The 25,066-nt window shown below is 48.4% G+C and overlaps 2 protein-coding genes across 8 annotated transcripts in view; one reads left to right on the forward strand and one right to left on the reverse strand.

Annotated features, from left to right (window-relative positions):
* Window positions 1-15,131, forward strand: part of LOC137434199 (granule associated Rac and RHOG effector protein 1) — a 48,612-nt gene extending 33,481 nt beyond the window's left edge. For all 6 annotated transcript variants that reach the window (XM_078785373.1, XM_068126974.2, XM_068126972.2 and 3 more), the window contains 8 exons: window positions 7,383-7,667; window positions 9,257-9,354; window positions 9,512-9,637; window positions 9,759-10,528; window positions 12,599-12,782; window positions 12,891-13,007; window positions 13,167-13,245; window positions 13,475-15,131. In XM_078785373.1, coding sequence (XP_078641499.1) covers window positions 7,383-7,667; window positions 9,257-9,354; window positions 9,512-9,637; window positions 9,759-10,528; window positions 12,599-12,782; window positions 12,891-13,007; window positions 13,167-13,245; window positions 13,475-13,783 — 1,968 coding nt within the window. In that variant the 3' untranslated portion in view covers window positions 13,784-15,131. The remainder of the gene's footprint in view (window positions 1-7,382; window positions 7,668-9,256; window positions 9,355-9,511; window positions 9,638-9,758; window positions 10,529-12,598; window positions 12,783-12,890; window positions 13,008-13,166; window positions 13,246-13,474) is intronic.
* The window catches only part of LOC137434201 (protein LSM14 homolog A), a 41,315-nt gene continuing 31,378 nt past the window's right edge, over window positions 15,130-25,066 (reverse strand). For both annotated transcript variants that reach the window (XM_068126978.2, XM_068126977.2), the window contains exons 7-11: window positions 23,163-23,279; window positions 19,732-19,899; window positions 19,407-19,563; window positions 18,588-18,858; window positions 15,130-16,207 (exon numbers count right to left, since the gene is read on the reverse strand). In XM_068126978.2, the coding sequence (XP_067983079.1) occupies window positions 16,187-16,207; window positions 18,588-18,858; window positions 19,407-19,563; window positions 19,732-19,899; window positions 23,163-23,279 (734 nt within the window). In that variant the 3' untranslated portion in view covers window positions 15,130-16,186. The remainder of the gene's footprint in view (window positions 16,208-18,587; window positions 18,859-19,406; window positions 19,564-19,731; window positions 19,900-23,162; window positions 23,280-25,066) is intronic.

The following is a 25,066-nucleotide window of genomic DNA, read 5'->3' on the forward strand; positions in this document are numbered from 1 at the left end:
GAACAAAACAATGCCACGGTCAAAGGCGATGGCGGGGCAGTGGGCCTAACTGAAAATCCAAGTGCCCTTCGACGGTGGATGGTGGCTGGCCCCGCAGTTGCTCGGGTCATCACAGAATTTGAGACCTCACAGCAACTGCGCCAAAGGGGAGAGCACACCCACCACCATGAGCAAACCGACAGTGTGCAGAAGAAGTTCGTCCAAGATGTCCGTGCACTGACAACAGTCATCGAAGAGATGGGCAGCCCCTTTGAAGAAGAAAGCACAGATTTGCTGGTCCTGGGCACACTGGAGATATTGGGCCCAGCTGTTGTAGATACTGTGCGTACAGCTTTACAGATTGGGAGAGATCAGTTCCATTCATTTGAGAAGGAACGTCTGGCAGACAGATCCAAGCCACTCAATGATGTCATCAAACGCAACAAACTCCCGTTGTTTTCATCCATCAAGGTCAAAGCTGCCCAGAAGAGCAAACAACAAGTAGCCTCTGCAAAGAGTGATTCAGAGCTCTTCTCCAGACTATACATCACATGCCAAACCAGAGATGGGGGTCTCGAGCAGTTCTTCAAACATGAGAACAGCGCACATCCGCCAGCACTCTCGCAAAATGGACAGCTCCGCTTTGGTTCCAAAGCTGACTTGTTGCAGCCCTTAGAACATCCAATATGGCGTCAGTAAATCAATTTCCGCCATCTTGAAATCCAATATGGCGTCAGTAAATCAACTTCTAAGTAGAACCATTCAATTCCTTGACCTCAAGTTTGTACATCCAGACACTAAAATCAAGGCTGTAGCTGGTATAGAACCAGAAATATTTGTAATTAAAGATTTTTAAGCCGCCATTTTGAAATCCAATATGGCGGCCACATTGGGGTGAATTCCAAAGTGGTTCCATATCTGAAAATGTTCTCCATATAATATTCTATCATTCTGCCAAATTTGGTGCTTCCATCACAAAATGCACAATTGGTTTGCTATGCCGCTGCACTATTAAGGCCATTTTCCCCGCTAGAGTGGGGGTTAGCCTTGCGGGCCCCATGACAATCATGGTTCCCTGTTTGAGGCAATGTTTTTATGGCCGGATGCCCTTCCTGACGCCAACCGTTGGTCACGCTCTTACGATGCGCAGGGATACGGTGTACCTATTCTAAATCGGGGTACACACCGTGATCATTCATCCCAGCAAGCTGGTACTCAATTTGCTGACCTCGGAAGGATGACAGACTGAGTCAACCCCCCTGGCGTTAATTCAGCGATCGACCGGGATTTGAACCCAGGATCCGAGGATCCCAAGCCGGTGCCCTAACCGCTAAGCCAACACACACACAAACACAGACCCTCACTATTGTATATCTGTCTATATTATAAAAGGAGCCGTGTTTGTCTGTTTGTCGTGTTGTAACTTGAGAACGGATTTCAATAAATCCAACTACGGTGGATTCGGGTAACTCATGCGGGTGTTTGTGAGCCAATTTTTTGTTTATGGGTACATGGACATGCGTGTCAAAACTGCAAATGCCAACACGTGATGTTGGTTATCCCTGCACGGAGAGCAGGATCTCCCAGGAATCCCTTTTTTTTTTTTCTTCCCCCATAGATTAGCCATCACAGCAAAGATTGGTATTTCCGTCAGCGAAGCGACGGGCCTTATATTCTAGTCTATATTAAACAAAAACGTCTCTCTAAGCCTGAAAGCGACATGACACTGACCATGCACATAAGAATACCAACACATCACTTCCAAACTAGGATGGCCTCCGTGAGGTCCTCAGGTCTAGGCCAAGATTTATAGTCGCAAGTAAATGACGGCAGAGCCGCCGATCCGGGTTCTGCATTTGTGAGCTCGACAAGACGACAGCACACTGAAATCGTTTACTTATGACCATGCGAAGTTTTCTTAAAAATAAAAATTTAACCATAAAGTTGGTGGTTTTTGTATGCGCATAACATCAGTGGAAATCATTTTTGTGTTAATTTATCCTGCCTGAGAGCAGAGACGATGCATTTGTGTGGGGAGATGATGCTCGTTGCTAACAGGTCGTGCAGCATTTGCTGTTATGGGACTCAACTTGTGCTTTGCTACCTCACCAAGTTAGGGGGTATTATTTAATATTATGGTATTGTAGCGGTTACCGCTGGATGCACACAATCGCCTTGCACCGGCCAGAACACGGCCAGACGCGCCTCTCCCGGGCATGCCCGAACCTCCCGGGCACGCCCGGTCTCGTCTTTCCCGGGCATGCCCGCTCTCGCCTTTCCAGGGCTCGCCCAGAGCGTCCGGGCATGCCCGCTATCGCCTTTTCAGGGCTCGCCCAGAGCGTCCGGGCATGCCCGCTATCGCCTTTCCAGGGCTCGCCCAGAGCGTCCGGGCATGCCCGCTATCGCCTTTCCAGGGCTCGTCCAGAGCGCCCGGGCACGCCCAGCCTCGACTTGCCAGGCCGCAGCCAAACACGCCCGGGCAGGTCCAGACTCACCTTTCCAAGGCTCGCCCGTGACACCCGGGCATGCCCGGTATAGCTTTTGCCGGGCAACCTTCCCGACATAAATGTGTATATATATTGCTGCCCGATAAACGGGCTTGTCAGAATACCTGAGCTGTTTTGTTTCAATAAAGCAACTCGGACGAATTCCGTCTTTGGTCGCGTCAATTCTTTCGACTCGCGTTGGAGCGCAGTTCCTTCATTGGTGACCTACCGACATGGATACGGCAGTGACGCTTAAACTGCCTACCTTCTGGGAGGCTCACGCGGCTGTTTGGTTCGCTCAGGCGGACTCTCAGTTCGCCCTGCGAGGCATCACCGCGGACGACACCCGCTTCCACCATGTTGTGGCGGCGCTCGGTTCCGCCACCGCGGCCCGCGCCTTGAGCCTCCTCGAGCACCCGCCGGCTGCTGACAAATACGACGCGCTGAAGACACTCCTCCTCGACGCTTTCGCCCTCTCACCGGCAGCACGCGCACGGCGCCTGCTCGCTCTGCCCGAGCTCGGCGACACGCGCCCGTCCGAGCGCATGGACTATATGCTCTCGTTGCTCGGTGAGCACTCTCCGGATTTTCTGTTCCGCGAGCTGTTCCTTCGCCAGCTGCCTCACCCGGTACGCCTCGCCCTGGCTGGCACGTTGATCACGGATTCCCGCGCCCTCGCCAGGGAAGCCGATAAGATCTCCTTGGCGGGCCAGCACATCGGCGCGGTTACCTGGAGCCCGCTGCCGTCCGAGGCGACGCCCACGACACCCGAGCGCCCTGCGCGGTTGGAGGCCGAACTGCCGGTGCAACTGGTGGCCGCCACGCCGCACCGCCCGCTTCCGACACGACGACCGGGGCCTCCACCTGACCGGGCGTGGTATTACCACGCCAGGTTCGGACACAAGGCTCGGACGTGCCGGCCCCCGTGCACTTTCGGCAGGTCGGTAAACGGCCGGGCCGGCGTTCATTCCCAGCCATGAACGCCGGCCACTCGGGCAACTTGCTGTTTATTCAGGACAAAGCGTCTGGGCGGCGTTTCCTGTGTGACACCGGCGCCCAACTGAGCGTCATACCCGCCTCCGAGCAGGACAGGCGGGACGCCGTTTGAGGCCCCTCTTTGGTCGCTGCTAATGGCTCGGCCATACGCACTTTCGGCCCACGCGTCGTCACCCTCTGCTTCGGCAGCCAGCGTTTTCAATGGACTTTTGTGACCGCCTGCGTCCCCATGGCTTTGCTGGGCGCCGACTTCCTCTGCGCGCACGGGCTGCTGGTCGACGTCAAACGTCGTCGCCTTGTCAACGCCGAGACCTTCAGCTCCCTGGCGTGCACGATGAGCAGCTCCGCGCCGACCGAACTGGCGTGCGCCCTCCCGGCAGCGAACGAGTTCACTCGCCTGCTCGCGGAATTCCCGGCCCTCACGCGGCCGACGTTTTCGGCCGTCGCGGTGCGGCACGGGATCGAGCACCACATACCCACTACGGGCCCGCCGCCTCGACCCGGCCAAGCTCACCGTGGCGAAGGCCGAGTTCGACGCGTTGGAGCACCTCGGCATCGTGCGGCGCTCCGATAGCGTGTGGGCCTCGCCACTGCACATCATGCCAAAGCCGGGGGGTGGATGGCGCCCGTGTGGCGACTACCGCCGTCTCAACGACGCTACCACCCCCGACAGGTACCCGATCCCGCATATTCAGGACTTTTCCGCCCGTTTGGCGGGACGGGTCATCTTTTCGAAAATTGACCTGATACGGGGCTACCACCAGGTACCTGTCCGGGCGGCCGACGTCCCGAAGACGGCCGTCATCACGCCGTTCGGCCTGTTCGAATTTTTGCGGATGCCGTTTGGCCTCAAGAACGCGGCCCAGGCGTTCCAGCGCTTGATGGACGGCGTGCTGCGCGACCTGCCGTTTCTTTTCGTCTATCTGGACGATATCCTCGTCGCCAGCACGTCCCACGCCGAGCACCTCCTCCACCTCCGAACACTGTTCGGTCGCCTCAGCGAGCACGGCTTAATTGTCAACCCGGTCAAATGCCACTTCGGCGCGACGACCGTTGACTTTTTGGGCCACCGCATCACCAAGACCGGAGCCGTGCCGCTGCCGACCAAGGTCGAGGCCATCACCACGTTCCCGCGTCCCCGTTCCATCAAGGCCCTCCAAGAGTTCCTCGGCATGGTGAATTTTTATCACCGATTCGTGCCCCGCGCTGCTCAGCTCATGCGGCCCCTTTACGAGGCCCTCCGGGGCAAGCCAGCCAAGCATGACATTGTTTGGTCCGCGGCCATGGACGCGGCCTTCGCCAGCGCCAAACGGGCCCTCGCCGAAGCAACGCTGCTGGCTCACCCGGTGCTCAACGCGCCCATCGCCCTCACTACGGACGCCTCCAACTACGCGGTGGGCGCCGTCCATGAGCAATGGGTGGACGGGGTTTGGCAGCCACTCGCTTTTTTCAGCCGGCAACTTCGGCCGAACGAGTTAAACTACAGCACGTTCGACCGCGAGCTGCTCGGGCTATTCCTGGCCGTTCGCCATTTCCGACACCTCCTGGAGGGCCGCCCGTTCACGGCTTTCGTCGACCACAAGCCGTTGGTCTACGCAATGGCTAAGGTCACGGAGCCGTGGTCGGCCCGCCAGCAGCGCCACCTCTCCGCCGTGTCGGAGTTCACCACGGACATCCGGCACTTCGCCGGCAAAGACAACGCCGTGGCCGACTGTCTTTCTCGGGCCAGCGCGAACGCAGTCCACCTCGGCGTGGACTTCGCGCTCATGGCGGCCGACCAGACCACCGACGCCTCGGTGCAGGCACTCCGTGCGGCGGACACGGGCCTCCGCCTGGCCGACATTCCCTTCGCGGGCACCGTCCTGCTCTGCGACGTCTCCCAGGGCCAGCCTCGCCCCATCGTGCCCGTTTCCTGGCAGCGCCGCATCTTCGCCTCCATCCACGGCCTTTCTCACCCGGGCCGGAAAGCTTCTCAGAAGCTGGTGTCGGCGCGTTTCGTCTGGCACGGCCTTCGACGAAACATCCGCGACTGGGCCAACGCCTGCACGGCCTGCCAGCGGGTCAAGGTCCACCGCCACACCCAGGCCCCGCTGGCACCTTTCGCCGTGCCTGAACGGCGTTTCGACCACGTCCACGTGGACCTGGTGGGTCCCCTGCCCCCCTCGCGGGGGTTCACCCACCTGCTCACCATGGTGGACAGGACCACCAGGTGGCCGGAGGCCGTGCCCCTCGCCTCCACCACCACCGCCGACGTGGCGCAGGCGTTCATCGCCACCTGGGTCGCGCGCTTCGGCGCACCAGCGGACATCTCGTCCGACCGCGGCCCACAGTTCACGTCTGAGCTTTGGGGCGCGGTCGCCCGTTCGTTGGGGGTCACGCTGCACCGCACCACGGCCTACCACCCCCAAGCCAACGGGTTGTGCGAGCGGTTTCACCGCTCCATGAAGGCCGCACTCATGGCCGGCCTTCAGGACGACGGTTGGGCCGACCGGCTGCCGTGGGTCCTTTTGGGCCTTCGCACGGCCCCCAAGGAAGACCTCCAGGCGTCCGCCGCCGAGCTCGTCTACGGCCAGCCGCTCCGCGTCCCGGGCGAATTCGTGCCCGACGCTACCAGTCCCTGGTCCGCCGCTCGCCAGCGCTCGGACCTCCAGGAGGCCGCCCGACGATTTGCCCCCGTGCCGACGTCCCGCCACGGTGGCCCCCAGTCCTACGTCCCCCCGGCGCTTCGCACAGCGGAGTACGTCTTTGTGCGTCATGACGCGCACCGGGGGCCACTCCGGCCGCCGTACGACGGGCCCTTCCGGGTCCTGCGACGGGGCGACAAGTCTTTCATCGTCGACTTCGGCGGCCGGCCGGACCGGATTTCTGTGGACCGCCTCAAACCGGCGCACATGGACGTCGACCGACCACCACGGTTGGCCCTTCCTCCGCGGCGAGGCCGCCCCCCGTCCACAGTTCCCCCCGCTCGACCACCCACCACCACGTCGGACCCCTCCCCACGACCCTCCAGGGGTCGCTTCGGCCGGGTCATCCGGACCCCCCTTAAATTGACCCTGCCGGTGCAGGTCGATTCTGGAGGGGCGTGTGTAGCGGTTACCGCTGGATGCACACAATCGCCTTGCACCGGCCAGAACACGGCCAGACGCGCCTCTCCCGGGCATGCCCGGACTCACTGTTCCCGGGCACGCCCGAACCTCCCGGGCACGCCCGGTCTCGTCTTCCCCGGGCATGCCCGCTCTCGCCTTTCCAGGGCTCGCCCAGAGCGTCCGGGCATGCCCGCTATCACCTTTTCAGGGCTTGCCCAGAGCGTCCGGGCATGCCCGCTATCGCCTTTCCAGGGCTCGCCCAGAGCGTCCGGGCATGCCCGCTATCGCCTTTCCAGGGCTCGTCCAGAGCGCCCGGGCACGCCCAGCCTCGACTTGCCAGACCGCAGCCAAACACGCCCGGGCAGGTCCAGACTCGCCTTTCCAAGGCTCGCCCTTGACACCCGGGCATGCCCGGTATAGCTTTTCCCAGGCAAACTTCCCGACATAAATGTGTATATATATTGCTGCCCGATAAACGGGCTTGTCAGAATACCTGAGCTGTTTTGTTTCAATAAAGCAACTCGGACGAATTCCGTCTTTGGTCGCGTCAATTCTTTCGACTCGCGTTGGAGCGCAGTTCCTTCAGTATATAAATATATATATTTCAAAGCATCACAAATTCAACCCTAAGATAGCAATTTTCTAATTTATTGTGGTGCTGCTACCAAAGTCTTGGGATCAAAAAGAAAAAACAATAACTTCCGATGCAAAAGAATGCAAGTTGTTTTCCAGATAATCTAAATAATGATTGCTAATTATCACCCCCAAACAAGCACTTGTGCTGTTGGGAAACTTTTGTAGCTATACCTGATGAAGTTCACCATTCTCTTTGCAGATGGCTGTTAGACGGTTGATCGAGGAGGCATCTGGAGGAAAGTGGGTGATTGGCAAGAGATCGGACAAAGAAAAAGAATGTGAAACTGCAAGTCAATCGCAAAACTGTGCCAATGGCAACAGGCAGGAAGAAGAAAAGGAGCAAAATGGAAATGACAAAGATGTACAGTCTTCAATGAAAACGGAAGAGGAGATTGCAGCTGAGATCCTCTTCCACGTATGTCCGTCCGTGTGGCGCACCGCGTGCAAGACGGCCGTGCAGCTTCTCTTTGGACAAGCCGGCTTGGTAAGGGGGACATTAGAATGCACTCATTTCTCTCGGTTTAGCCATTTATTATGATAATTCTCTGTTGTACTAATGTCCTACATATGGAATAACTCCTGATCGATGATTTGGCTCAAATGAAGGAAGATGCTCGATTAGACTCACACCATTCTTTACACTTTTATTACCCTTGCCAAAGGAGAGGGTATTGTATTTGGGTCCGTTTGTTTGTTTATTTGTCCACACTGAATGTGCTAATGATGGTCACCAATGACAGCTGGTGGAGTGGTGGTACTTAGTAGTACATGTTCTCTCTTTTCAACCGAGTACCTCTATAAAATATGTACAATTGAAATGTGAGTATGTCTATAAAGAACGTACTATTAGAATATGAGTATATCTATAAAGTATGTACAATTAAAATGTGAGTATATCTATAAAGTATGTACAATTAGAATGTGAATACATCTATAAAGTATGTACAATTAGAATGTGAATACATCTATAAAGTATGTACAATTATAATGTGAGTACATCTATAAAGTATGTACAATTAGCATGTGAGAACATTTATAAAGTATGTACAATTAGCATGTGAGAACATCTATAAAGTATGTACAATTAGAATGTGAGTACATTTATAAAGTATGTACAATTAGAATGTGAGTATATCAAAAAGTATGTACAATTCGCATGTGAGAACATCTATAAAGTATGTACAATTAGCATGTGAGAACATCTATAAAGTATGTACAATTAGAATGTGAATACATCTATAAAGTATGCACAATTAGAATGTGAATACATCTATAAAGTATGTACAATTAGCATGTGAGAACATCTATGAAGTATGTACAATTAGCATGTGAGAACATCTATAAAGTATGCACAATTAGAATGTGAATACATCTATAAAGTATCACAATTAGAATGTGAATACATCTATAAAGTATGTACAATTAGCATGTGAGAACATCTATAAAGTATGTACAATTAGAATGTGAGTATGTCTTTAAAGTATGTACAACTAGAATGTAAGTAAGTTTATAAATTACATACTATAAAACCACACAAGTTCGGGTGAGGGTATGCAATGTTTGCTTGTTTTCGTTACCACCGCCACCGAAGGTGGATGGAGGTTATGTTTCACCACATGATGTGGAACACTCACAGAGTAAAACGAATGTTAATTTACGTCCGTAGGATATATTAATAAATAGAGAAGAGATAAGCACACCTGATACTAAGCCGAGGCTTCAGACTTTGGCACGCTCACAAGGCTGCACCTTTGAATAAAGTGTTGCAACCCGTCATTTTGATGGACTGTTTACTAGTTTTGGATATTTAGGAAACGGGAAAATTTGTGAACAATTTCCTGGAAAGTCGGGGGAGGTAAGGGGGACCGGATGGAATAGATTTGCTCCATCCCTCTTGTGATGATGAGCCTTTTCACAGACTCGTTTTTGTTCAGCTGCCAAATTACACGTGTGCATGTTCACACCGAAGATTCTTGTCTTGACGTTTAGCCGCACGTAACAATGGGTCTTATTAAGGCAAGCATTAGATTTAGTCTTTTCCTCTTCTACCTCTTCGTCACTTCTCATTGTCAGGTGGTGGTGGACACAGCACAAGCTCAAGATCGAGAGGCGCTTGCTTCTCAGATATCCTGTGACACCGGAACCATTGTGGTTCAGGTCCCTTCAACTTGGTAAGGTCGGCCACAAGCTGCTTTAGGTCTGGTAATATTTTCTTGATTCAGACGGATTTTTTTTCACAAGCTTAAACTTCCATGTGTAGTAGTTATTTTGTGGGTTGATCATTCCATCACTAATTCCTAAAATATTTGGATACATGCGTGCCAACAGGTGTGTAAAGGAAGACCCAGCAACGATGTCACTATTAAGACGTTGGTTGGATCCTGAAAAGACGCTTGTACTTGTGGATGTCCTGTACGCAGCTACATTTGACTTGGAATCCTGGCATTATGGCAGGTATGGCATGTTACAAGACTTCAGAAGGAAACAGCCCTCTTAATTCCACTTCATATACAAGATCACAACAATTATTTGTTGTTTCCAATGCTAATAAACTTGTAATTTATTCACATTACAGAGAGCAACCCTTGCCAAGCGTGCATCTGCAATTGCGTCGAGAACGAGAATTTGCATCTGCCACTCCCGTCAACCCCGCAGCTGTGACAGCCAAGGCCGGAGGGCTGCAACGCACCTTTTCTAGGCTCACCTCCCGCTTCGCGAAACGTGCCTCGTGGGCTGGAGCGCCAGCCGCGTCCATGCGCGATGACAAGCGGACGAAGCCTCATGAAGGCGGCGCGCTGGCCACGCTTTGGTGTGGCAAACAGCCTTCATCTTCTTTGACCAGGAGAGCAGCTGGAGACTCCAGGGGTTGCAGGACTATGCCAAGGCTCGCTTCAAATAAATCGGACCCCTGGTCCTTTGCACTAACAGATGGCAAAAATACAAGTTTGCCCAGCGACAGGGAAATGCAAGAGGTGATAGACTTCCTCTCGGGTGTGTCTATGAACAGGCCACAAACCGAAAGATGGCAGGTACAGCATGATGAGCGGCCAACATGCTTTTCAAATATTGGCAAAGTCTCTTCTACTTCCACAACATCTTATGCAACCAAGGCTGGGAGCATTCCATCGCAAACCTGGCGTTCTCCCCGGCCTGGTTTTCCCAGCATGCCTTTGCCTACAGCCGTGGAGTTCCAAAGGCTGAGAATTTCTGGCTCACCTTTTGATCTTGATAACCTTCAGTTACACAATCGGCCGATGCCAGCTCGGAACAATACGTGGCCAAGTCGAATCCAAGGTGATGGTGCATGTGAAATAGCCAGGAAGTTTCTCGTGTCAGATCCTGCAGGTGAGGCGGAGCAAATTAACGTAAATTAATTAACGCAAATTAACGCAAATTCTTCCTTTCATTAATTATTTAACGATGTACACGACTGGTGAAAAGTTTTAGAACACCTCAAATTTTCCAGTTTTTATTGAAATTCACGCAGTTTAATGTCTCAATGTACTCTGAAATTAAGCATACAACAAATAAACAATTGGAGATAAAAAATAAATCATAGAATCATTTTGTTTAACAAAATTTAATTTAAATTTTTGACTCAGCAAAGTAGCCACCTTTTGCAGATATAACCGCCAAACACACTCGTGGCATTCTTTCTACAATGGAAATCAAATATTGTTCGGGAAGTTCTTCCCAACACTGTTGCAGAAGTTCCCAGAAATGTGTTGCACTTGTAGGTTGCTTTGCTTTCACCCTTCTGTCCAGTTTATCCCAAACCAGCTCGATGGGGTTTAAGTCTGGAGACTGTGCTGGCCATTCCATGATTTGAAGCCCACCGTCTTGTTCTTTTCCTCGAAGGTAGTTTTGACATAGCCTGGAGGTGTGTTTAGGGTCATTATCTTGCTGTAGGATGAACCCCTGACCAACTAGGCGTATACCAGAGGGTATTGCATGGCGCTGCAAAATGCTGTGGTAGCCCTTTTGGTTCACGGTGCCAGTTACTCTGTGCAAGTCTCCGACTCTTGGATCTAGCAAAAGATCCTCAGACCATCACGCTTCCTCCTCCATGTTTGACAGTTAGTGTCACACACTGAGGAACCATCCTTTCGCTGACTACGGCATACAAAAACCCTGCGTGATGAACCAACGATTTCAAATTTTGATTAGAAGACCTTCTTCCAGTCTTCACTAGTCCACTGGCCGTGCTTCATGGCCCAGGCAAGCCTCTTTTTCTTATTTTGCCATCTTAGCCATGGCTTTCTTACTGCCACTCGACCTGTCAACCCTGCAGCTCGAAGTCTTCTCTTCACAGTTGAAACTGAGACTTGCTTACTTCGACCAGTGTTAAGCTGTGCTTGAAGCTGTTGTCCCGTGAGCCGCCTATCACGCAAGCTGTTGACTCTCAGAAACTTGTTTTCTGATTCTGTTGTGGTTTTGGGTCTGCCAGACCTCTTTCTGTCATAGTTTCCTCCAGTTTCCAATATACTACTTCCTGCAGTGAGTACCAGTTCACTGGTAATTCCCTGCGTGTCGCAAGAGGTGACTAACAGGGTTGGCGGCAGGAAGGGCATCCGGCCATAAAACATTGCTTCCAAAAGGGGACCACGGTGCCCCAAAAAGGCCAACCCCTGCTCTACGGGGAAAAATGGCCTCAAAAGGTGGTTCTGCAGTGCAATATTGTCCAAATAATGCTTCAGAGGGTGTAATAACAGTTTGTTCCAATACTGCTTTTATACAGACAGGGTGTTTGTAATCAAGTAATCAGCAGAGGTTGGGACACCTGTAGGAATTGTTTGCATCAATTTTCAAGGCTTAATTTACTTACATTGCTGCAGAACAGGTGTAAGTTGTTAACCCATTACTTGTTCCCTGAAGAAGGCCTTTTTTACAATATAACTGTGCAATTTACATTATTTTCCCGTTTTTGCTAAAGCCGCTGTCACACCTTGACGTTTTAGCCAGCGTATGCCGACGTATGAAAAATTTGGCTACGTTAAGAGCACGCTGGCATACGTCGTAGTACGCCGAGCTCGTCGACAAATTTTGTGCATGCACAAAATTTGTCGACGTATGCCAGCGTATGACTCACACCAGCACTCAATTTTGATACGTCGGCACTCGGCATACGCTGGCTAAATCGTCAAGGTGCGACAGGGGCTTAACGCAAACTTTGTTTTACCCTCGAGCAGTTTACTGCTTACCGTTGTACCATTTCAGGTTATTCACTGGACTTGAATTGCTTAAATTTCAATAAAAACTGGAGAAATTGAGGTGTTCTAAAACTTTTGACCAGTAGTGTATTAACATGTATTTTCCCACTTTGTCGAATATCTCGTAGCTCACCCTTGGTATCATGCTCCAACAATACCCAGAAGCTTATGAAAGTCTTTTTCTGGTTCTCCTTCTGTAATCCAGCTGAGAGAGACCCAGAATATGCTCGCTACGTGGCTAATCTAGCTCAAGTCATACAGCAACAGCAGCAGAGAGACCACCATCCGGTATCTCCAAGCCCTCTGCGCAACTGGGGAACCATGACCGAACGTGGTGGGCTGGAACCCGGGCCTCCTTGGATTCCTACCAGCAACACCAGTACTCTGGGGTACATAACCTTTTTCTCTTGCTAAAGAACACCATTCTGACCTTTAACCTTTTGATTTTTTTTTTGTCGGTGGGTAGAGTCGTTAAGGATGCGGTTCTGTGGTTGCAGGAGTTCGGATGTGCGGTGGGGGTATGGCGAAGCTGAGAGCGACGCGCCACCTCCAGCTTTTGGTTGCTTTTCTATGTTCTCAGGACCAGACATCTCTGCTGCGGTACATTCTCGGAGGTACTGACATGGTAGAGAAGCCAAGTACCAGTCAGTCGTATTAAGGGGGTATCTATTTTGCTGTCATTAATGTTTTCGTGTGCCCAGATCTGCATGCACTTGCACGGGAAAGTTGATGTAACATGTTTTGTTTGTATCGCCGGTTGCTTTGCTCTACAGGAGGCACAGCAGTGGTGAGGATAAAGCAAGCTCCCTGCTCTCCTCTGTGCTCACCACCACTGGTGATCCCAGTTGTCCTGTGAGTTGGTGGAATGAGAAATATGAAGGATAAAGCTTATAATTAGCTTGAAGTGGTGCTGGATGGACATTCAATGAGAATGTACACGCATTAAGATTTCATGACACTCATTTGGGTTAATTGCTCACTTTGTTCAAATATTATCATCTTTTGGACAAACCAAGATGCATAGGATAGTTGTTGCTCTTTTTGTTTGTCCTCAAACCTACACATTTGCATTACCCGATAGGACAAGACCCACACTTGGCCACTGAAAACACAATGGCCCGGCCAGGCTGGTCCTGCGACCGACTCTGCCCGGCTGCCGCCGTCGTCTTCCCAAACACCCTGGGTAGCACCACTTGCTTCTGTTTTTGGTCCCTCTCTATGGTCCGAGGGTACAGGACTCACGTTATCTAGCTCTCTTGGACTCGGACAAGGAGACGAGGATGTCCGGTGCAGCCCCCATCTGAGTCGTCTTCATGTAAATCGCTTTCCTGAAGTATTTGCACCAGGTGGTGATCATAAGGGTACGCAACCGTATGGGCCACACTTTTAGCTGCTACCTGTGAGGTGTGTGCATTCCTGAAAAACAGCAAGGATGGGTGGCTGAAGGGTTGCTATGACAATGGAAGGAAACTATGGATGCAGTTTGAGTTTATGCTCGGAATAATGGTGTGACCTTGGAGATGTCATGAAGGATATTTTTTTTGACCGATGAACTGTTTGGGTCTGTTTGTTTGGGTCTTAACCAAGGTGCTAAATGCCACGTTAATGTTTGTACAACGTATGAAACGGTTGGAATTTGTTGTTGGACCGAACTGGGCCCGCCCGTCCACGGTTCAAATTGGGCGAGTGCCGCGCTGGCGCTGCAAACTGACCCGATTTGAACCGTTCTGCTGTTGTTGCTTGGACTAGAGTTCAAAATGGGGTAGAAAGGTACACGGGCCTGGTCTATGATCCATTGTTTCCATCTTGTATCATTCGCCTATGCACATGGCATGGACCTGTGTTTAACAGTATGCTCTCGTCAACTGGCGGGAAGCTTTGTATGGTCCGTGTTTTTAAAACTACCATCTTCGTTCGAGTTGCTGTCGCGTGTTCAAATTGTTCGTTACACGGCACGGGCTCGATCAGGTGAGCGCGTAAGAACATCCCCAAAACATGGGCTTTGGCCCAATGGCGTTTCCGTGGTGTGTAATGATGTATGGATTTTGCAGTTTAGTGAATCGCATCCTTTGTGCAGGGTGCATCGTTTGTGAAAAAATCCCTCTGGTTCGGACCAATAGTTACTCATAAGAGAACAAGTTCATCATCCTGCGGTCAAAACCATGAAAGTAAAGACCACACATTACAAATATGAGCGTTTTGGATGTTGCACAATGCGCACGATTGACGGGTCCGGTTTAGCCGACGTCACTTGAACTGTGTTTTTTTAAAAGTGCATTTGCTGTTCAAACCGTTTTGTATGTTTAAATTGAATTGCTATTTTTGCACTAATAGGCTTAATTGAAAAACATTTTGAAGTTCAGATTGAAAACAAAATCAGAGTAGCACATCACTGCACATGAAGTTCTCATCCGTGTTTAAAATACTACAGCCAAAAGGTGGACACGTTTGTACAACGACCTTTTCGCATGATCCCCCTGTGCCAACATAAGACACCGGACTCGTCTCCGCCCCTCGTCCGCGTAACGGTAACGGCAACGTAACGGACCGCCGTTTCCTCGTTCCACGCGTGCTGCTTGCGCTCCAGTGTCTGAACCAAAGGTTAAGGTGACCATCCGGCTAAAAGTTGCTCGTCCGGTGTGAGGAGGTGTCGCACTAAAGCCAAGGCAATGAGGCGTCCGTCGCAGAAACGCATCATCGCTTCGGTTGCGTTTGGAATAAATGAGATGCAAACACTTTATGTCGGCCTGTTTATTAAAGCACTTCATCGTTTTGTGCAAGGTGCAATACTCTGCTTTTTGTGTGAAAATAGCTTTTGTTCCCTCGTCATAGAAACATTTTCTTATTCATCGAGCACTTTATTTCCCCCGTTAGGTTGCTATTGACAGGTACATGTTAAAGCAAACCTGTTCAGCAGCATTCACCGATTTCAGTGCACTTTCATTTTTTTTGTAATACATTACATTCCAAGTGAAATCACACATACACATTAGCCCAGTTCAGTCTGTTCCATTCTTGATTATCCAAATAAAAGCTATGTTACTGGAGACACAATTTCCTCGAATTCCAGCCACGACGAGGATATAACATTTTAAAAACTCGTCAATGGCACCTTCCTGTAATCATGTGAACTCGAACCCCTCCAAATGGGCACGAGCACCGTGGCAGTGCAGAAAAGAACCCTGGGACTTAAAATCAACTGATGGCGGCTCCGGTGGGTGAAACGTTCAACCCAGGGTATTACAATCCAACAGCGTGCCCCCGTAACTGTTTGCATTTTAAACCCCACACTCAATCGGTCCGGTATTCAGGCAGGACAAAAATTCTGTACCAAAGGTAGTGGAGTGAGGGTGTAGCTGTGGATGTATAGCCTCACCGCCATGGCTCCGTGATGTTTTGTAATCGAATTACAGTAAAAGCAAGATGATGCGGCAGTCACTCATTCCGCCAAGGAAACGTGGCTGCATAACACAGGTGGCTGCATGATTTGAACATTACAAAATGCTGATAAACTGAACCATATGTTTTGGCTTTAACATATGGAACCACAATCCCAGAACCCTTTAAAAAGCTAACTCACACATACCTCTTCCCATTTCATCAGCTGCTTGCCCTTAACATTGTTCATAAGGGAAAAGGGGGGCTTGTAACGATGCAGGAAAGCAAAAAATGCGCTCGTCTACGGCTGATAAAACCGCTGCTTCCATGTCCCACCCCAACCCCTCGTCCCCCTCCACCCGGACCGACCCCATTGGTGCAAATTCACATAGCAAAATGTCCCACCAACCAACGCTCAGATGTTTCCCTTCTCGACCTACGGAGGAAGCAACATAAGGAATCGTTTGCTTACACAAAACTCTGTTCACATAACAAAATGGACACTTAGGCAACATTTATGACAGGTAAGTCTTATGCATACCTGCCAACCTTTCATTTTCTGAGGGAATCATTGTTTGATTTGACTTGCTCAAATACATACGATTACAGTAAACCCCTGTCCAATATGGCGGGCATTTCAGCAAAACCGTGTTACGCAAGCTTAACACCTTATGGGATAAATAGGGAATGGGGAACATGGCTGCAGAACATAGCACAAATATTTTGCACGTTCTTTGTTAATAATACCCTCAGAGGGAATACACATAATGTATATAGATTTGTAGGGTGTGGGGTTAATTGTTTGAGGACAGGGAATCATCATCGCCGGTTGGTGTGTCGTGGCACGAAAGGTTTGCATTGAAAGTCTCCAGATGTATTTCCACAAAAAAGAAGTGTAAGACGATCGTTGAAAGACTTGAACCGGTGTGCTACCTTCTGCTCCTTGGAGATGTACGTCCTGTAACCCACTTTTCATCACCGTTGAACACCTGTTCAGGGGCATTGTCTATTTCTGTTAACTCCAGGAAGTAGGGCTTGAACGAATGGTGTATATGGTGGACTCGTTCGCATGAAACTCATCCGGCCACGCGACTTGTCTAAAATCACGATTTTCTCTGCTGTCGTCATAACGTTACGGTATTTTTTTCACTCCACTACTACTTTGAAACGCTTTATGTTCCGGTGCCATACTTTATTTAAGAGAACAGTCGGTGACTAAATAACGTTGAGTTAAATACATCTCCTGGGCACAAGCTCACTCGACCGCGGAGCGATGCAGACTGAAAATGGCGCAGGTGGTAGAAGATATCACACCTTTGTGCATGACATGGTCACAGTGCCACATTCAAACCTGCGTATTATAAAGTTTATGCGCATTCGGGAAATAATCGTCGCATTTATTCCCACGTGTATAAATGAATCTGCATTGGACGTGGGTTTACTGTACGTAGTGTGTATATCTATACCTGTTTTGGAGAAAAACAATAGGAGGCATTACTTTTTAACTCTTCGTTTGTATATTATATAGGGCAAGATGGAGAAGATTGTCATGGGGACCGCAAGGCTAACCCCCGCTCTAGCAGGGAAAATGGCCTTAAAATGCATGTTGTTGTTGTTGTTGTATACAGACAGTACCTTCAGAAAGTGTTCACACACTGACTTTTTCACATTTTGTTGTGTTACAGCCTGAATTTAATATGGATTAAATTGAGATTATTTTAGCACTGATCTACACATAATACTCCACAATGTCAAAGTGAAATTAATTTTTTTTAGAACTTTTCAGTCTCATAAGACCACAGAATATTTTGCCTCATGATCTGAGTCTCTCGTGCCTTTTACAAACTACAATTGTGCTCTCATGTGCCTTGTCTTCAAGAGTGGCTTCCGTCTGACTAATCTCCCATAAAGCCTGCATTTGTGAAGTGCTGCAGAGACTGTTGTCCTTCCGGCAGGTTCTCCCTTCTCAGCCAAGGAACCCTGTAGTTGTCACAGTGATCATTAGGTTCTTGGTCACCTCCCTGACCAAGGTCCTTCTTGCCCGGTTGCTCACTTCCAATCAAGTTGTAGAGACATCTCAAGCATGATCAATGGAAATTGGATGCACCTGATCTCGATTTGGAGCGTCATAGCAAAGCCCTGGTGTTGGGCTAGCGGCTAGGGTGCCGGCTTAGGATCCTAGGATCCTGGGTTCGAATCCCAGTCAATCGCTGAATTAACGCCAGGGGGGTTGACTCAGCCTGTCATCCTTCCGAGGTCGGCAAATTGAGTACCAGCTCACTGGTAATTCCCTGTTTGTCGTTAACGGCGGCAAAAAGGGTTGGCGTCAGGAAGGGCATCCGGCCGTAAAACATTGCTTCAAAAAGGGGACCGAAAAAAACAACAACAACCACGGTTCCCGAAAAAGGCCAACCCCCGCTTTGCGGGGAAAAATGGCCTCTAAAGGTGCTTATATATTTTTTATATAGCAAAGGGCTTGAATACTTATAGACAAGATATTTCAGCTTTTCATTTTTAATTTAATAGTAGATTTCTAAAAAAAAAAAAGAAGAAATTCTACGGACATTATGGGGGCACTGACATTATGACATGATGTGTGGATCAGTGACAAAAAAAAAAATCTCAATTTAATTCATTTCTAATTCAAGCAGTCACACCAAAATGTGAAAAAGTCAAGGGGTGTGAATACTTTCTGACGGCAGTGTATATATACACCTGCAAATCATCATGTATGTTTGATTTGTGCATACCTGAGATGATACGAATGTTTTAAACCACTGAAAATTAAACTGAAGTTACACTTTATTAACACTCACCTTCTGCTCAACATCCGTCCACAAACGGCCTCCACCACGTGCGCCCCTGTCACCTCCGTTGAAACCACGACTTCTGTCCCCACCACGGCCAGCCCCTCGTGACATGGCACCATAATGTCCCCTGTAGTCGCCTCTGCCTCCTCGCCAACCCCCCCGCCAACCACCGCGGCCCCATCCCCGACCCCAATACCCTCCACGTCCCCAACTATGTGACACACCAAAGGTCTCGACGTTCAGCCGTCGCTCCTCTGCCCAGGTATTGCGTCGATCTCTGCAACATTTGGTTGTGAAGGGAAGGGGGGCAAATAACCCAGGACCAGTTAACGTTTCAACAGGGCAGATACTCGTGGATAGGCAAAAGTAACCATTAACCTACCGTTGTAAGCTCGCATGGGGAAGTTAACAGCTGGGTCTCCACAAGATGGAGTTTAAAAAAAGTTTCTCAATTGCAATCGGCTCGGCGTATTCGGGAAAAATGGAACTTGGACTCCAAAATTAACTGCACAGCATAAAGCAACGTAATGTTGTTATCTGTTCTCTTGTGTTTGTCTTTCTTCGGGACATGTCATCGCGTGTGCTTACAAAAGGACTAGTGTACAAGGTAGGTCAAGGTATGCAAGCAGTAGTGTGGAGTGCAGTCCTGGTCGAATACTGCGCAAGGTAAATATTGTGCACAACTCTGCACTACATTTCATTCCTTGTACTCAAAAAGGTGGAGTGGAGTTGTGTCGTGTGTGTACAAGGATGGGGGTAGTGTAATGTCACGTCCTAACGACCAACAACCACCAAACATACCCCTCCACAAATCGGTTGGTTCACCTTGTATCGGCGTCACGGGAGATCGTATCAAAGAACGACTTGGTCCTGTCATAGGAAGCGGGTACTGGTACGGGACTCGCCAGCTCTGGACCAGATTGTGAATGAATCCCAGGTTTAATCACTTCTTCTCCATTCTCCACAGGAATATCTCTATCATCTGAAACGTTCCCGAAAAGGTAGCACATTTAACCGACGCTCCGACGAGGATCGCTAGATTGTGACGTACAAGGTTTTCACTGACAAATGATCATAAATATAAATACAAGGCACTGGAGCATGAAAAGGAAAAGATGTGATGAAGATTAATGATGTGTGCATATCTGACCCTTTATCTTCATCTTGCTTTGTATTTCCTTTTCGAGATCCTCCTTGTTGAACTGTGCGTTTGCACTTTCAAAGTCAAAGTCTCCATCAAACTTTATTGGCTCCGCAGACTTCCGAGAACCCGAACGACCACGCGGCCGGAAACCGTCACGGCCTCGCCGCGGCATTCCTAGGAAAGAACCACACCGAACCCATCGGCCTGTTCATCAAACTTAGCACGAATGGGACATCACCAGGGTGTTTATGTATACTGTATTTTATTTTTCTTAATTCTAAATACACCCTTTTTGGGGGGGCGACCCAAATAAGCACACTGCTGTGACCCAAATGGCATGTTAGAAAAAACTGCTTCGGACAAAGGGAATTGCCAGATCTCCCTCCACTAATGCAAGTGTAAAACCAGATTGATTTAAATAGTTAATATACTTGGACTTATTTTGATCATTTAAAATGTGCTTTTGTAGACATTTGAACCATGTAGAAATGAGGTGTTGCAGAATATTTATTTGCATTTTTGCCACGACAAAACTGATTTAAAAAAAAAACATTTAAATTTTTAAAATTTTTAACAGGAAGTGAGTTGTGTGGGTGAGACCCACATGACATCAATAAGGGCAAGTGTGGTCCACCATGGCAATGAGGTTAAAACAACGGCAAACCTATGGTAGCTATGTCCTTCCTGAGATATGGTGACCACAACTGAACACAATATTCCAGATGAGACAGCACTAAATTCCGATAAAAAGCGTTAACCCTAGCTCCTTTGACTTATAATTTATCCCCCTTTTTCAATTTTTTTGGTCAAGGCAAGGCAGGAGCTCGGTGCCATCAGACCTCACCCCTTATAAAGGGAAAAGGAGAACAACAAAACCCCTACGAATAAACCCAAAAACCCTGTTTGCTTTACCTACAGCGGCCTGGTACTATCCGTCCGCTTAATCACCTCCCACGTATGTTCTTCCACCCCTAGATCCTTCTCCTGTGTGACGTGCTCCAAGATTGCCCCTTGCATCATATATGAATCTCTATTTCCATTATTCGTTCCCATCCCCAGCACAATGCATTTATTCAGGTTAAATTGCATCTGCCAATCTTTTATCCAATCTATTAAAATTAAAGTATCGACTTAAAGGACAGGGTGGGGGTCATCAAAGTATCTACCTTACCTCCAAAAGTGGTGTCATCTGCAAATTTAAAGCATACTCTCAGCTCCACCATCCACATAGTTGATCTAGACTATGAATAATAACTCAAAATAACTAACACTGTACTGTATTTGGGTTACCACACCACATACAACCTCCTCGCCTGAAATCCCCCATTCATCTATCTATAATTCCATTAATCTCTGTGTGTATGTGTGTATGTGTGTATGTGTGTATGTGTGTATGTTTGTCTGTGACCGCTGTTTCTCGACAACCACGGGTCCGATATACTTTAAACTTGCCAGGTATATTGCTGGGGACCCGAGGATGTGCCTTTTCAAGGTTTCATATTAATCGGACAAGTACTTACCGAGCTATGGCGATTTAGCCGTTCGCCGTTCGCTTTGGCGTTGCGAATGGACCAAACCATTTCATGTAAATAGAGGGGGGGGTTCTGTGGTCGTTGCGAATGGACCAAACCATTTGATGTAAATAGAGGGGGGGGATTGTCACCGTACTCGCAAGCCGTTCGCCGTTCGCTTTGGCGTTGCGAATGGACCAAACCATTTCATGTAAATAGAGGGGGGGGGGGGGGGGGATATAATTTTAGATATATATATAGTACGGGCATATATATAGTACGGGCATGCCCTAGTATAACTAATTCCAGTTAGAATGTTAGCTACTCTCCCAGTAAATATATATATATAGATATATCTGTGCAGTGTCTGTGTTTTGTCTCGTCACTGAACTACTTTCTCAAACTTTTGTGAAATCGTACCAAACTTCTGGTATACACATATCTCTCCCGTCGGTATGTCCTAAGGGTATTTTTTTTTTGGAATTTCTTCGGGGAAAATTTTTTTTCCCAACTTCAATTGTTTATAAAAGGTAATATCATGTATATTACACATACATTTGTGCAAAATAATTGTTTGAATTATGATTGGTTTAAACCATGACAAAACGGCAACTCGGGGACAGTCATTTATCTATATATCTACACATCTGGGCAGTGTCTGTGTTGTCACTTAACGACTCCCTCAAACTTTTGTTTCCGTGGTTGTGAAGTGTTTTTTTAATAACGTTGTGGTGGTTTTGAATCACGTGGTGGTGAGGTGTTTTGAATTACGTGGTGGTGAGGTGTTTTGAATTACGTGGTGGTGAGGTATTTATAATTACGTGGTGGTGAGGTATTTATAATTACGTGGTGGTGAGGTGTTTTGAATCATGTGGTGATGAGGTGTTTTGAATTAGTTGGTGATGAGGTGTTTTGAATTCGTTGGTGATGTGTTTTGAATTCGTTGGTGATGAGGTGTTTTGAATCACTTGATGGTGAGGTGTTTTGAATTACGTGGTGGTGAGGTGTTTTGAATTACTTGATGGTGAGGTGTTTTGAATTACGTGGTGGTGAGGTGTTTTGAATTACTTGATGGTGAGGTGTTTTTAAATGACGTGGTGGTGAGGTGTTTTTAATATCGTGGCTGTGAGGTGTTTTTATTACGTATTTTATGGCCGTGAGGTGTTTTGAATTAGTTGGTGGTGAGGTGTTTTGAATTAGTTGGTGATGAGGTGTTTTGAATTCGTTGGTGATGAGGTGTTTTGAATGACTTGATGGTGAGGTGTTTTGAATTACTTGATGGTGAGGTGTTTTGAATTACGTGGTGGTGAGGTGTTTTGAATTACTTGATGGTGAGGTGTTTTTAATATCGTGGCTGTGAGGTGTTTTTATTACGTATTTTATGGCTGTGAGGTGTTTTCAATTTCGTGGTGGTGAGGTGTTTTTAATTTTGTGGTGGTGAGGTGTTTTTATTTTGTGTTTTATGGCTGTGAGGTGTTTTAAATTACTTGGTGGTGAGGTGTTTTGAATTACGTGGTGGTGAGGTGTAATCGTCCCAAACTTCCAGTCTGCACCTACCCCTCCCCTATGTGTGTGCTGAGGGGTTCTTTCTTGAAAAAAAATCATTAAAGCTAAATCTTCAACCTAAATTGCCTATAAAAATGTAATATCACAAACACAACAAATACATTTGTGCAAAGTAATTAATTGTTTGTATTACGATTGGTGTAAATCATGACAACACAGCAACTCAGGTACAGTCATTAGCCTCAGCTAAAATAAGCCCGTTGGTAAGCAACGACGGTTGGTGAGGTGAGCGTAGCGAGCCGAGCCAAGCTAGTATATATATATATATATATATATATATATATGGCATCACAAGTGAGGGAGGAGGCAGTGGGGAGTCCACAGGCAGCCACACATTTGGGCCAGATCTTCCACACTCACCGGGAGCAGGGGAGTTTGGTCCCGTAACCGGCCGAAAACCACCTCTTCGACGATAAGGTGGTCGTCCTTCGGGAAGCCCACATGCCCGTTCATCGTTCCGTAATGAATTTCCAAAGTCTAATGAAAATATAAATTCAAATCAAATTTTCCACCAAAACGATCTTGTTCACTGCAAATGAAAGATGCTTACTCCTTTCCATTGATTTGTGGAGCAACCCTCCAGGTTTGGTGCTTTTGTGCAACGTTGGCATGACAACTAGTTTCTTCTTTTTTTTCTTCTTTTTTTTGAATACAAGTTTGAGGCTCGTGAAAGAGCTAACATTAATCACACAAAAAGTCAACCGACACATAAAACACAAAATAAGGGGAGCGGAACACAAGATGGGGAGAGAGGGGAAAGAACACAAACACAACATTTGAGAGCAAGGACATCGAGAGAAATGTGGGAGGGGGAGGGCTTGGGAGGAGGTGGGAGAGGTATAAAACATATCAACACTGCAAGAACTTCCAGGAAAGAAGTTGGAATTTCAAATTTTTTTTATCTGGGGTGAATTAGAGGGGGTAGAAAAGATCAAGGTTTTGGATGGGGGAAGATAAGAGATGGTGGTGAACAGCTGTTTTAAAGACCTGGAGGGAGGAGTGGGATTGAAGGGAGTGGGGGAGTTTGTTCCAGAGGCGGAAGAAAAGGGGAATGAAAGAGTGAAGGTGAGCAGAGAGCCTCGATTTTGGCAGTTTAACCATAAGAGGGTTGCTGGCAGATCTTGTGCGACCTGTCGGAATATTTGGGGGACAGAGCACAGAGAGAGCTGGGGGAGCAAGGCCGGACAGGAGTCGGAAGAAGACAGAAAGGCCACCAACCTGCCTGCGGTGAGAGTGAGTGAAAGGCCCTCGGAGTTAGCTTCATCGCAGGAGATTCCAATGATTCTGAAAGCTTTGGTTTCAACAGCGTGAAGCCGAGCTAGGTGTGAGGCAGGAGCACCGGCCCAGAGGGGGGAACAGTATTCCATTGAGCTGCGGATGAAAGCCTTGCATGTGGTGAGGAGCTCAGGTGTGCCAAGGAAGGACCGCACGACGGAGGATGCCCAGTCGGCGACTGGCTTTGGAGGCCAGCTTGGAAATGTGGTTATCCCAAGAAAGATCATGGCAGATAGTGAGACCCAAAAGCTTGAGCGACAGAACTTCTTGGAGAGGATTGTTGAGAAAGTAGATGGGAGGGTTTTCCAGACGGTCTTTTCGGAGAGACATAGTAAGAGTGTGGGATTTGTCAGGATTGAAAGACATGTTCCACTTCTTTGACCAGTCTGATTTGGTCCAGGTCTGCAGAGAGTGAGGAGGCTGCAGACTGCCGATCTGAGGGATGAGGAATGGAGCGGCAGATAGTGGAGTCATCAGCAAAGAGATAGAGAGGATTTTCCAGAGAGTCGGAGAGATCATTGATGAAGACCAGAAATAGCACAGGGCCCAGCACACTACCTTGGGGGAACTCCAGCCAGAACAGGAAGGGGCGATGAGAGAAATCCATTCAGGGCCACACATTGCCTACGACCAGAGAGGTAGTCCGCAAGCCATGAGTGGAGATTTCCATGGATACCATAGGAGGAGAGTTTGGTGAGCAAAGCTGGGTGCCAGACCGTATGGAAGGCACGTGATATGTCAAGGGAGACAGCTCTGATTTCCTGTTGGCATTGAGGACCTCCATCCATTGTTGAGACAGCAGAAGCAGCATGTCCAGAGTAGAATGGCCTGGTCTGAATCCAAATTGATGATCAGAGATCAAGCCGTTGGAGAAGAGGAAGGATTTGATATCCGAAGCAATGATGGATTCCATGACTTTGCTGATAATTGGGAGCAGGCTGATTGGTCTGTAGTTGCAAGGATCTGTTTTTGCGCATTTTTTTGTGGAA

The sequence above is a fragment of the Myxine glutinosa genome, chromosome 10, assembly GCF_964187855.1.
Source record: "Myxine glutinosa chromosome 10, kmMyxGlut1.1, whole genome shotgun sequence".
Taxonomy (NCBI): Eukaryota; Metazoa; Chordata; class Myxini; order Myxiniformes; family Myxinidae; genus Myxine; species Myxine glutinosa.